Genomic DNA, 13,515 nt, shown 5'->3' on the forward strand with positions numbered 1-13,515 from the left:
TTTCCCTAGGTCCATCTCTTTTTTTCCAAGCCTGGGGTGATTCCTCTTGCCCCTGTCCAAAGGCGCTTCCTGTGGGAGTGTGTAGATGTATGCACACGAACGCAGGGACAAATCCAGGCTGGAAAGGAGGAGGCGCTGGAGCCCTGGAGTAGCGAATTGCATCAGGGGCTGCACTCATTTTCTTCTCTTTTGCCTATCTTCCTTTCCTTTCCACTTCGCCACCTCTTAATTTAACGTCGCCGTCTGTTGTGCAGGCTCAACGACTTAGTCCCAGCAGCGTGTGACCTACTTCATAATTTCTTGCTGGTTTCCTAATTGAAATCACAAGATCAGGGCCCAACAAATCCATTTGGAGTTTCTCAGCTGGATAACAACCCCAATTAGACGGAAGAAAGTGTGGCTTCCAGGCTGTCCACGCACACACTGACATTTCCCTTCCTTCCTTCGGCGCCTGTTACAGCTCTGGCTATTTGCTGTTCTTAAAAATCGCGGCTAAGGATTGTGCTATGAGATGCTCCTCTGCTCTTCTGGCTGAAGAAACCATGCAGTTTTTTCTTTCATGTTGTGCACTGTGTTGTTATGGACACTTCCCTGCCCTACCACCGGCTGTATCTTGGCAGGTGAAGGCGAGGGCTCTGCCCAGGCAGGGCACTGCTCTATCACCTTGGATGGGGCTGCATTCAATAAAAGTGGTTGGTTCTGCTTTGCTGGAAAAAAATATTGGTTATCAGTATCAAAACCACAGGCTGGGAGCACCAGCCCTAGATGGTTGCTGCAAGTACCTGGACACGGATGTATGCATTTGTTGTATGGGCAGAGGAGAAGCGGGTGGAGGCTCAGCTCTGTACAGATGGGGGGTGGTGGGCAGTTAGCCTTTGAACAAAAATGCTGGGGATCACAACCGACGTGGGAAGGAGGTGAGGAGAGCGGAGGAATCTTTCTTTAGGGCCAGTTAAAACCTACTCCAAGGGTGCTGGTTGTAGCCGTGTTGGTCTAAGGATAGAGGCAGACAAGGCTCTTCGGATAAATGTGATCTCTTTTATCAGGCCAACTAAAGAGTTGGGAAAAGTGTTCTTTGCAAGCTTTTGGGTACAAACACCCTTCTTCAGGCAGAGGAAGCGTCTTAAGAAGGGTGTTTGTACGCGAAAGCTTGCAAAGAACACTTTTCCCAACTCTTTAGTTAGCCTGATAAAAGATATCGCCTCTACCCAAAGAACCGTGTCTGCCTCTGAACAATGACATTTGTCGTCAAAGACGGAGCCCCGAGGCGCCTCCCTCCTGCCTGCGATCTGCCACCCGAAGGCACGAGCCTGGCTTGCTCAGAAACATGTGGTGTCCTTCTGCCCTGGCGCACGCACAGCTGGCTGCGTGTGTGAGGCCTTTGATTTGGGTCTGCAGGGGATGCTCAGACTATGAGCTCAGAACTAACCGATCACATATTTGGGCCATATGATCAGCAGCCACCTGACAGATGCCGGGACTGCTTTCATGTAGCAGCGGGATCCTTGGAGCCTGTGACAAGGAAATGAGCCTCATCTGCCCACTCCACTACCCGGAGCAACCAGCCTCCACACTGCCCCTCAGCCCCGGCCACCAACCTGAAAAGAGCCAGGTTGCCAGCCGCTACTGCACGACTCTGCCAGGATTACACCAGCATCGGAGCCTCAACGGGCACCCGGCCCTGCTACCCTACCGCCCTCAGTGGGCTGCTATGGTTGCTCCCTGGAATAAGACTAGGAGCATTTCAGGGCCCGTTAACCCTTAGCACACTGGGTTTGGGGGCCACGTGAATGCAGCCTCACACCAGTACAGCCTCTGCCTGGCCACAGGAGCGAGTGCATCTGTGCGGGGCCAGCCGGGGCAAGGGGAGTAAGCCACGTGATGCTTGCCCTCACCCATCTGCTGTGGTTGGCATACCCTTGCAGCCATTTTTCCCTGCACTGGGTGCTCAGGGAGGTCCCCATGCCACTGGCCCAATGTTCCTCGTTCCTACCAGCAGCCTATATGGTGTTAAAACCGAGGCTGGCCAGGTGCTGCTTGACTGACCGTGCATCAAAGGCTTAACCGGATTCTTGGCACGTCGCTGCCTGGCTCTGGCGAGCAAGTACAGAGACTTAGCTTGGGGCAGAAAACCCAGTAAACACCAATTACTTGATTCTGGGTCACTGGGAGAAGTCAACATAGACACAGGCAGGCGCTTCCCAGCAAAGGTTTTGGAGAGCAGCTGCCCAACAGCACCACGCTCCTGGGGTGAGTGTGCGTCTGTGTGTACCTACCTACATGGCACAGACCCTTTATACACCCATATAACCCTGGCTCTAGCCTTCATCTCCGCTCCCAGCCTTTGCTGTCGAGTCCGTCACACCTGGGGGCATTATCCTGGCTGGGGGGTGGATCTCAGGACACTGCCATTCCCCATCCTGGGGTAAGGCTCTCTGAATTGCCATTCCTAGGCCTCCTGCAAGGCCCTGCTCATGATTGCAGCCAGGGACTTGCAGCTAATTGGCAAAGGGGAGGGAAAATTTATGTGCAGACACTGAACCTGCCAGTGAGAGACGCCAGAGATCAGGACCTGCCGGGAGATTCAGGCAGGAGAGAGACGGTAAGGAGAAGAGAGAAAGCCCCAGACTTTAAATGAATCCTCCCTAAGGAGCCGCTCACAGCTCAGATCTGCTCCATCGGAGAGGCAGGAAACAGCCCCTGGATCGCTCCTCTTGGGGGACTGTCGGAGGCGCCAGGACGGTGGTCAGCTGAGAACAAAGATGGGTTTCTATTTATAGGCACATTGAATAAGATGTTAACATATGAAAAGAGAGAGGAGCGCCATGAGCCAAGAAGGGCCAGGAGCGTGGAGGAAGAGGATGGCATCCAAGCCTGCAGCAGCGCGTGGAGGCAAATCAGTGCCTGGAGGTGGCAGGGCCTGAAGAGCTGGGGCCTGGGCTCTGGCTCCTCGAGTGGTGCTCAGGCACTTTGGCAATAAAAGAGGCTGGGACTGACGGGCATGTTTGGCCTGAGCGGGAGGCCTGCAGTGTTAATTGTTCTCCCCGTTTCTTGAGGGTCCCGGTGGCTGTAGCTCAGCTCAGCTCCCATCCATTTCCACACAGACCTTGTCTTATCAAGCCAGCTCCCGAATCAAAAAAGGAAATACAAGTAGTGCAAAATTGAAACGCAGGCCACAGCAGCGCTGCGGTGCATTATCTGCCCCATATCCATGTCCTCTCCATTACTGTGCACGCACACCTCCCCCTTGGACTTCCATCCCAGTCACTCCCAGCCCCTTCTTTAGGGCCGACAGGATAAGGCACAAAGCCAAAACCAGTCGTTCCCAGCTGACTAGTCAGCTGGCTTATTGCTCTCTTTTGGAGCCACATGGTGAACACATGGATTTTTTTTCCTCCTCCCAGTGCTGCGGTCTAACTGAGTGACAGATAAACCCAAGCTCACCGTATGAACCATCTCAGCCGTGGGCCGGCCGAGTCCTGCAATACACTCTAGGAACAGCTGTCCCCCGGGGCTGGGACGGGGCCACCAGTACAGCTGATACAGGCTGTGGGCTATAGATGAATGGGCTCATTTGGGTTCGCACATACCCCACTTTCCAGAGCTGGAAGATCCCACCGCTCCTGATCACAACCGAGTCCATTTCCACCCGTGCACACTGAAGCCCTGTAGACAGACTCCCTCCCTGCAGATGGATATGATCGATCTGGGGGGAGGCTGCAGGACTGGGGGGGAGCACAGCCCTACCTGCCGCAGAGCCGGGCTGTGCTTGCACTGCCTTTGTCTCACTAGATGAATCTGCATGCAATAGGGAGCTGTCTCCTAACATCGGAAAGTGTGATGGATAAGCACTCTCCCACTCTCCCCGCACATGGTTGACGCTTCTGGGTCCTACCCTATTCTACCAAAATCAGCTTGGTCATGCCAACGCGTAATGCTGTTTGTCCTGTCATCAGCAACTGCTCCTGTTCCCAGGGGCAAAGGCACCCATTGTTTTAGGACAATAACGAAAGAGCTTGGAGAAATCCCCGGGCCTGCTGCCGTTGCTGCTGTGAAAGGGGCCCCCGCAGCTGCCCCAGAGTGAATAGAGGCTGCGAATGCCCACGGACACCGAAGGGGGACGAGGGAGGAGGTGTTGTGATGGTGCTTTTGTTGACTTGCAAAGCTGCGAGATGCCCACATGAAAAGTGCTCTGCAAATGCGAAGCGTTGGCGTGACTCACAAACACACGCCTGCTCTTTCAGTACTCATTTTTACTACAACGGGCTCACTGTAGAAAGGGCTGGTGCCCCAGGGTGACGCAACCCTTCGGGACAATTGTGGACACCTAGGAAAGGAGGGGAAGAGAGAAACTCTTACTTTTATGTGGCACAAAGGGAGAAGTTGGGATTCACTGTGGGCATGGACAGAGGAGCAGTTATGCCACCTTAAAAGTTAGGTGAAAATACCTGGTAAAAATAAAACGTGCATCATTATGCCTTTACTGCAGCTATGAACGCTGCAGCACGGCAACTTGGTAAGTGGCAGAGCTGGGAACAGAAACCATCTCCTGATGCCTTGTCTACATGCCCATCCATCGGACCACGCTTCCTCCTGGGCCCAGCCTAGCAGCCAGCGTGGCTGCAAAAATCATTACGACACACACAGCGCTATGGACCTGTTTGTGAGAGTGCAGCAGTGAGCATCGAGACCGCTGGCCTTCATTGCATGTTGCTGATACTCAGCGACTCTCCAGATCAAAGCAGTAGGTGAGAGGACTGACCATCGGCGGCTGGTGAGGAATGGACCACAAGCCTTCCCTCTCCATCCCAAATTGCTGCAGGTCCCCAGTACCCACTGCAATCATAGGCTCTGTGGTTGCTGCCCTGCTAGGAAGGGTTGAGTATGTTGCAGGGCAGGTCTCTAATCCTAGAAGACAGACTCAGGGTAGTTGGGTTCAACTCTTAGCTCTGGCAGTGACCTCTCCTAGCACCCTGGCCAAGGCATTTACAAAGCCTAAATCCCTTGGCCAAGGTGATGGATGGTGCAGGTCAACCCAGCTGTCCCGAATCCTACTTCAGTCCTAGGAATCAAGTGGGGCTTGTTGTCCTGCCTGAAGTCCTTTCCATGCCCCTTATTCTTCAAACTGTATATGTGCAACTTTGCTTCCATTTCCTCCCGAGCAAGTAGACTTGTCCTGAGCGTGCACGGAAGGGATCCACCATCACCACCTACACCGCAGGCCTGCTCTCCTGCCCGAGAAGGAAATGTAACTCCATGAAACTGAGTGGAGGGTGGGAAGGAAAGTAAAACTTAGTTGATGAGCCCCCTCCCAAGGTAATTAGGGTGGCCATCACAGAGGACAGTCCGGTTGTCCTCTGTCCTGTATTGATACGAAACCTGACGCCATTATGTCTTCTATTTTTCTCTTGAAGAATCAAGAGGACAGAGTAGCAGAAAACTGGAATATCCTCTATGATGGCCACACTAAAGGTAACAGAAAAGCCAGCTTCTACATCTCCCATACCTGTGATTTGAACCCGCAATGCTTCCTTTCAAGAACAATGTCCCAAGTACCAGCTCATGGGCTAGTTTTGGCCAAGGATTGGCCAGCCAAGAGAGGATGAGACAGGAGACATAACTGAAGAACATTGCTCCGTGGTTCAACTGGGCATTAGCTTGAGTAAGAAGAAAACACTGCATTGCAGATTCAGGCCCCTGGTGCTGTGTTTGTATTACCAGTCGTCAGACAAACCGGACAGCAGGATGTAGGTGGGACCAGAATCAAGAATGACTTCTTTCTGAGTGCAGGGCCCATCTCAGAGCTGGGCCAGGCTCCTTCTGGCTTGCTCTCCACATCTTACCCTCTTGGCTGCTCAGTAAGCCAACTGCAGCACAAGGGGCAGAGGCATCTTTCAAGCCCAGGTGTGCTGGGGCCCAGTGGTCAGGGCATTGTTGAGGGCAGCAAAAGATCCTGGGTTCAAACAGAGTTAGAGGACTAGACTCTCTGTCTTCTTGCTTCATGGACAAGTGCTTGAACCCATGGACTGCTGGATGAAAAGGTAGGGAGGCCTTCTGGGAGCAGGACAAATCTAGTCAAGCAGGTAAAGACAGGGCTCTGTGCAAGTGGCATTTAGATACAACTGGACAAAACAGATGGAAAGCTGAGGGGCCCAAATCCTATCTTTAAAATATGGCTAATGACCTTTCCTTTCTGTCTCACATTTAGCATCTGTGGCCTGTTCAACTCTTCCCATGTCTATGGTACAGTATCCACTCCAACAGGGTTGGACGCATGGGTGGAGACTGCGGGACCCAGCGCTGTAAATAGGAGCAGCACAAAATCTGTGTTCAAATACCTGTGCCTGGACTAGGTGCTTGTCAGGGATACCAGTGCTAGGGTTGGCAAACTGGTCAATTGACTGCCTATTTTTGGACTGGTTAAAGAGGATAGCAATTTTATTTTTTGTAAACTACTTTTTTTGTATTTTCTTGACACAAATATTTTTAATTGCTATTGTTTTTTGTCATTTCTCAATGGAAAATGTGTGCTTTTTCTGTGTATTTGGACTGTTTGGCATTTTTAAATAATTTTGACTGATATTTGACCAGTCAATTGACCAAACTTTGACCAGTCAAATACCCAACCCTAACCAGTGCAACAGCCTTGAGTGCTGAAGATCCCTACAGTGTATGACAGGCATAATGCACAAGCACTGCCAGACTCAATCAGACGAGACATCCATCTAATCTGGCATGCGCTCTCCAACAGTGGGAAGCACCTGATGCAGATGTGAAGTAATGTAGGCTCATCCCTATCAGAACAATTACTTTTTCTCCGGAAAATTTAAGCTTTAATGAGAGGAAACCTCTGGTGTGTTTTAAGCTTCCTAAAACATGCACATAGGGATGGTGAATTTAAGGTAGGAAGATCAATTCATAGCCAGATTAGATTTGTTCATTTTGCATTGTTACAATGGACACCTCGAAGCAGGAGATGAAAAATCACAGGCACAGCTCCGAGACTTAAAATCAAATTTATTTAGAGGAAAAAATGACTTTACAAGAGGTTGATGATGATGATAACTAAAAAGGAAGATAAATAAAAGCTTGTTACAAAACCTAACGGCCAGAGCCATGCCATGTTTTCTGGCAAGTGACAGAAAAAAATGAAGAATTTTACAGTTGATAACCTAAGCACTTTTTACATAATTACAAATGAACATACAGCAATTAGGTTTTACCCTCTTTTTTAAATTTCATCTTAAACTTTTAAATTTTTTAAAATTTTTTTAAGTTGGTTTTTTTTTTTTTTTTAAACAGAATGAACATAAAATTGCAAAACATTTTTTTTTCTTTTGAAAGAAACAAAACAAACTGAAAGCAGAGGTATAGCGTGGTACTATAATACACCTCCTCAACATTCGGGGATTACTCTAGTGCATTCCACATTAGTATCAAATAAACACGAGGCTAAACTTTAACCATAGGCGAGCTGAACGGGACATCGGCTTTTAGAGCCTGTGTTTAACATCAATAAAGAAAATGATACTTAAGAGTCTGGAAGTGATTCATGCTTTATAGACCCTTGTGTTTGCTGCTACGGGAGAAGCGAACATCCTGCTTTTTTCTCGGCCAATGGAAGCAGAACGGATCTGGGCAGGGCTTCTTCAATGGCAGTGAAGTGCACACGAAGAGAAAGGGCACTGCCCCTAGCTCGCGTTTTGACAAGGATTTAGCACCGTGCTTCCCGCTGCTCACGAGACGCACGGGAGGGAACCAATTCAGCTTGCCTATTTTTAAACCTTAGCTAGATCACGGGAGGAAGAACTGCGGACGGGCGCCCCGTCTGACAAACGAAGTAAGCACTCTGAGCACTGGGGAGGTTTAATTAAAAGAGGGCGCCTTAAATTAGTTAACGTTTACAGACCTGGCCAGCAGGCAGGAGACTTTCCGGCGTTCTGGTTAACAGGGAATGTTATGCTAGGTTTAAACAGGAAAATCACTGCGGTGTTGCCATCTCGGACCAGTCCTCCCTCTATTTAGGTTATCACTGATGTCTGGCTTCCCCAGACAATCTGCTTGAGATTTGGCACTAATTAAGCTCTCCCCAATCTGTCTCTGCTGTGAGGAAGAACTGGATTTGGGCACTGTTTCACAACAGCTTTGAGAGATTTTACCAACCCACAGAAGGTAAGAGGAGGACCAGACGCTACAAGCGTGCTTGCTCTTTGTCAGGCAATGCCAATCTGTGCCGCCTACCCTTAGTCCCACGGTTCCCAGCAGTGGTCAGACCTCAACAGGGATGGGGTGAAAAAATAATAATAATAAAATAAAATAAAAAAAATCAGGCCACCCCATGGAAAGTAAGTGCTCTTGGTCCAGAGTCAGCCTGGGAGGTGCCTGCAGGAAACGAAGCCGTGCCTTGAAATGGCCTCACCGTCCTTCCTTTGCCCCGTGTTACCTTCAAGAGCCAGAGAGGAATCTGAAATGAAGGTGCCGCTTGGGAAAGCTCGTTCTCTTCTCGGGAACCTGACTGACCCAGTCTCCAGGAGGTGCTTTTCCTCCTGTGCCATATGCACGCTGGGGGGGCTCCCAGCAGGGGTTCACCCGACAGGCTGGGAGACAGCTAGATTCCCTGGAGTAGAGTGCATGAGGCGAAGGGCGCTCAGTTCACTCCATTTCCAGAGTGGTTATAGTAAAATTCACGCCTTCTTACCTTTGGCCTAGGAATACTATGAAAGCTGCTGCTCCACCCCCCTCTCCCGACACCTTAGCAAAGCCTACACGCATGCAGAGTTTACATTTGAATATAGCCTAACCCTTCCCCATCCCAGGTTGCATTGGGGACACAGAGGGGGAAGCAAGAATACAGATCTGATTGTCTGAGAAAAGCGAATGACAAGACAGGTTCCATTTAAAGTGCTTAATGGCATCGAACCACGACAGAAATTTGCAGGCTGAGATGATCGCTTTGTTTAAAAGAAGTTGAAGGCTAATCTTATCTGATCCCTCCGATTCTAGAGATACTTACTACAGCTCTAATCCCTGCGATAGCTTCACCACCCCATTTTATGTACTTCACTCTGAGATTGCTTCCTTCATCATGCTACTCCCTAATGCCCCTTCTGCTGCGTAGACACAGCCACCATGCCAAGCCTTTCCTTCTTCACGCTTGTGAGGAGTCTGCCGTTCCCATCAATGCCAGACATGTACGGGAAGCTCAGCTGGAATTTTTCCTAACTCCACTTCTTCCTGCAGCAGCGTGCCATCGGTGCAGCCACGTCTGACCCCTGGGTCCCCAACAGGCAGTGGGGTGAGACCAGTTCTCTTAACATCATCCAGGCCATCTGACTGCAATTCAGATTTGGTTTAAGAAATAATATGCACTCAGCAGGCATGGGTTAGATGTCATGCACGGAAGTAAAACAAACAAAGGCGGGGAAAGGAAAAGGATACCGAGGCTACAAAATCCTAGCACAGAGGACTGACCCACTCTTAACTAAGCACCTGGAATCAAACACTGTCCGGGTGATTTTGCAGGGATCAGGGTGGGAATCTATTTCCAGGGATCAACTCCAAACCATTCAAAGGGGAACATGAGAAAAGTGGCTATGATAAACAAAAAAAAAAAAATTATATATATATTACTGCTTTCCCCTCCCTGCTTCTTACAAATGAAAAGGTAGAGGGAGGGGGACTAAGGGCTTCATGGTGATACAATCTCATACAGCAACAAAGGATTTCTGTCCCCAACAAAACAGGCACAAACAACTCTGATATGAATTGATGTACTTCAGATTCAATCCTCTGTTTACTTTGGAAAAGTGCAGATGGGAAACAGGGTAGCTGCTTCGCAAAAGTACAGATGCAGCTGACAGTGCGCTCCATGCAGTTCTGTTGACAGCGAGACTGGAGAAAGTCAAACAGCCAAGGCTTCCTTCCCACTGCCCTGGTTGAGGGGCTTCTGCTCAGTTGCCTTTCCAAGAGCAATAGGACACACAGGTTTAGGAGGTGTCAGTGGTAGGGGGAGGACACTGGGAAGAAAAGGAAGGACCCGTGCTGGAAACAGCAAATGCCAATGAAATGGAAACCTTCAAAAACACCAAAGCGCTGAGTTCTGCCTACAGAACAGTAACTTTACCGTGTATTGGTTTGGTTTTCTCTGCAGATTTAGGTTTCACCGGCCGCCAATACTAGGGGAAGGCTTTTTTTTTAAAGTTAACGACCTTAAAGACAACTCCATTATCAAGATATAATCCCACACCCACAGAAGTCAATAGAAAGACTTCTCCTGACTTCTGTAGGCACTGATCAAGATCTACCCAAGCATGAATGGCTCTTTTACTTTGCTCAGAGAGAGATGGGAAAACTTAGAAAGAAGATGTAAATTCCAAGACTAATGGACAGCAAGATTCCCACCCAGAACCACTGCCCCCCTCTCTAATTTTTGCTTAGTTAGGAGCTGCTTTGCCTTCAAGACAGCTTTCTGGTTGGAATTAGTTGCATATGACTGCTCTTCAGGCTGGACACCAGCTGCTTGGCAGCGCTGAACATGCCTTGTTTTTATATGAAGCAACAGTGAGATAAAACCATTGGTTTCTCAAGCTCATCTTTAGAAAAAAAATAATATAAAAACAAAACAAACCAAAGTAAATCATTTTTTTTTTTAAACCAGACCTCTTTCAAATAAACAGAAAGATAAATATTGGTTTGGTTTTTTTTGGTTTTTTTGCAAGCCCAGCTCGCAATTAAGTATGAGCACCAAATAATATTTAAAAACTAAATAAAAAAAGACAAAAATCAAATCTCAATTCAGTGTGTGCGTGTATGTGTGTGAGAGTGAGAAAATTGTTCAGAGAGCTTCAAAAGCAAGTGATCTATTCTGGATCCCTCATTCATCAAGACAGACCTGTCTAAACCCCCATGCAGCTGTCAGCAGTGCTCATTAACAATGTTAGCACCAAATGCTGAAACCTGCTGTGCACAACTAGCTTATGAGAAGCTACCAAGCAAATGCAAGTCAAAACAGTGCAAGACACCATTTGAAAAAAAGAGAATCTGTGGGAAAGGGAACGAGCATCACAGCATCAGATTGTTCCAGGCAGTGAAGGTGATAGCCAATTTGAAATTGCCATAAAAAACTAAGGCAAATCTCTGGAAAGGGGCAGAGAGTGGCTCTCCATTTAAAAGCAAGATGGCTTGCTACATTCTGTTGCCCCTGGTCATCACTCATACCCACCGTACTTGGCATTTGGGTAACACCCTGCAGCTTCAGTGCATTGAGGCATAGTCTCTCACCCACAAAGGGAATACTAATGATCCTGTTTTGCAGCTGGAGAAACTGAGGCACAGAGGTGAAGTAATTTGCCAAAGGCCACACAATGAATCCGGACTTTGGAGCGTCTGACCAGCAGCACTGTGTTCGGTCCATGAGAACAAGCTGTCTCCCCAGCACGGGCGGAGCCCTGCATTTGCATAAAACTAGGAGCCGTGTTTCTTCCGAGGTCATCCCTGCGACCCTCACTCCCGCACCAAAGGTGACAACCCCCTGACATCTCACTCAAGTGCTGGGGAAATGTCTGTGATGTCACTTTGGAGAAGAAATAAGTAAGAGGAGCTGATGAAATCCTGAGAAATAGAAGCCCAGTGATCATGTGAGTCACCTCATTAGCATATGCCAGGGAGGAAAAAAAATCCAGACAATAGTTTAAAAAAAAATATATATAAGCCAAGTGATCCCCAAATGGAAAAATTCTCGGGAGTTTCTCTGATCAATTAGTGGGCTTGTAATGAAACAACTGCAAATGGAGACATGTATTCTGACAAAGGACCCGCAGCTTAAGGAAGGGCAGGAGGGAGGGAGTAAGCAGGCTGCAATGCACATAAGCCCATTAAAAAGCAGTCAGAGCGGTTCTCACTTGAGCACTGTCTGTTCTGGGTCCCCGGGGTTGCTTAACAAGCCTGGTATATTTTTCTTCTTCCTTTCAAAACATTCAGAGATTTTGCACTTCCTGCTGGAAATTATTTAAAATTTAATCTTTGCCCCACAGAAATCTGTCAGAAATACTGGCTGATTTTAATTTGGGCAGGTTGTTCCTCTCCCTTCCCCACCCCTCACTGCCATTGCTGCCTGGTGTTTTGTACCTTCCTGAAATATAGCACGACATGTCTGATACATGCGGAAGGGGCGGGCAAGCCAATGAAGCTGCACTGAGCAGTAAGGGCAAGATATTTAATATCTACACGCTCCCTGAAAGTCATCAGGTTTCATCTATCTCCCTGGGCACAGCTAAGCTAACCCAGCTTGTCTGTACAGACTTTGTGTATATCCCAGTGGATACACAGATACATATGTGTGTGTGTGTGTGTGTGTGTGTGTGTGTGTATATATATATATATACACACACACACACACACACACACACACACACACACACACACACACACAGTATATCTATATATGCCAGTGTGTACGCACCATCTGCAGAGTCCTAACCTTTTGCTAAATGCTTGGGTTTGGTTATGTTCCCCAGAAAAGGGGAATGCAGAGGCACAGACTCCTTGGGCCACCTTCTCTCAACCTTGACCAGTAAGAGAAATAGGGAATTATCTGCACAGGTCATTTTAAACCAAGGTTTGCATAGGGAGTGGGTGCTGCTTGCTATGTGGTCAGCCCCTGCAGCCAGGATTCATACAAGACTGAAGGCTAGAGCCCTGCGCCCGCCTCTTGCAACCTTGATGCATGCTTCACTGAATGCATGGCTTGGCAAGCTTGGTGGATGGAGGAACCAGGAACCTGCTGCAGGGTGGGGGCAGGGAGCTTTCCTCCATACAATGGCTGAGAGCACTCAGTGGGCAAGGAGAGCTTTGGCCCTGCCAGACGCCTGCATGGGTTCTAATACAGTACAGTGAAGAGGGAGCCTTATCCCAGCAGAATTAGGAGCAGACACTCAGCAGAAGATTTCCTTGCCCTCCAGTGGTGCTTCTGATGAATGGGCATCTGGGAAAGGAAAAGTCATTGTTATTCACCACAGAAATACACCATGAAGTTCCATGTTAAGGCAAATTGGCACCTTTTGTCCATTCACTTCTACAACGGGGTGTTTGACATATCCCGTTTCAACTACATCATCAAGTTACGACTGAGTGCTCTCAGCCATCATATGGTTAAGGGCCTGCAGACCAAGCCCTACGAGGAGAGACTAGAGAACCCGGACCTTTTCAGCCTCCGCAAGAGAAGGTTGAGAGGCGCCCTTGTGGCTGCCTATAAGTTCATCACGGGGGCACAGAAGGGAATTGGTGAGGGTTTTCTCACCAAGGCACCCCCGGGGGTTACAAGAAATAATGGCCACAAGCTAGCAGAGAGCAGATTTAGACTGGACATTAGGAAGAACTTCTTCACAGTTTGAGTGGCCAAGGTCTGGAACGGGCTCCCAAGGGAGGTGGTGCTCTCCCCTACCCTGGGGGTCTTCAAGAGGAGGTTAGATAGGCATCTAGCTGGGGTCATCTAACCCCAGCCCTCTTTCCTGCCTA

At 48.7% G+C, this 13,515-nt stretch overlaps 1 protein-coding gene across 1 annotated transcript in view; it reads right to left on the minus strand.

The window, feature by feature from the left end:
- Window positions 1–12,400: 12,400 nt before the first annotated feature.
- AKAP13 (A-kinase anchoring protein 13) overlaps window positions 12,401–13,515 on the minus strand; it is a 97,331-nt gene continuing 96,216 nt past the window's right edge. Inside the window, exon 29 of the mRNA XM_025211969.1 lies at window positions 12,401–12,982. Coding sequence (XP_025067754.1) covers window positions 12,933–12,982 — 50 coding nt within the window. The 3' untranslated portion in view covers window positions 12,401–12,932. The remainder of the gene's footprint in view (window positions 12,983–13,515) is intronic.

Source organism: Alligator sinensis, unplaced genomic scaffold (assembly GCF_000455745.1).
Source record: "Alligator sinensis unplaced genomic scaffold, ASM45574v1 scaffold857_1, whole genome shotgun sequence".
NCBI classification, from domain to species: domain Eukaryota; kingdom Metazoa; phylum Chordata; order Crocodylia; family Alligatoridae; genus Alligator; species Alligator sinensis.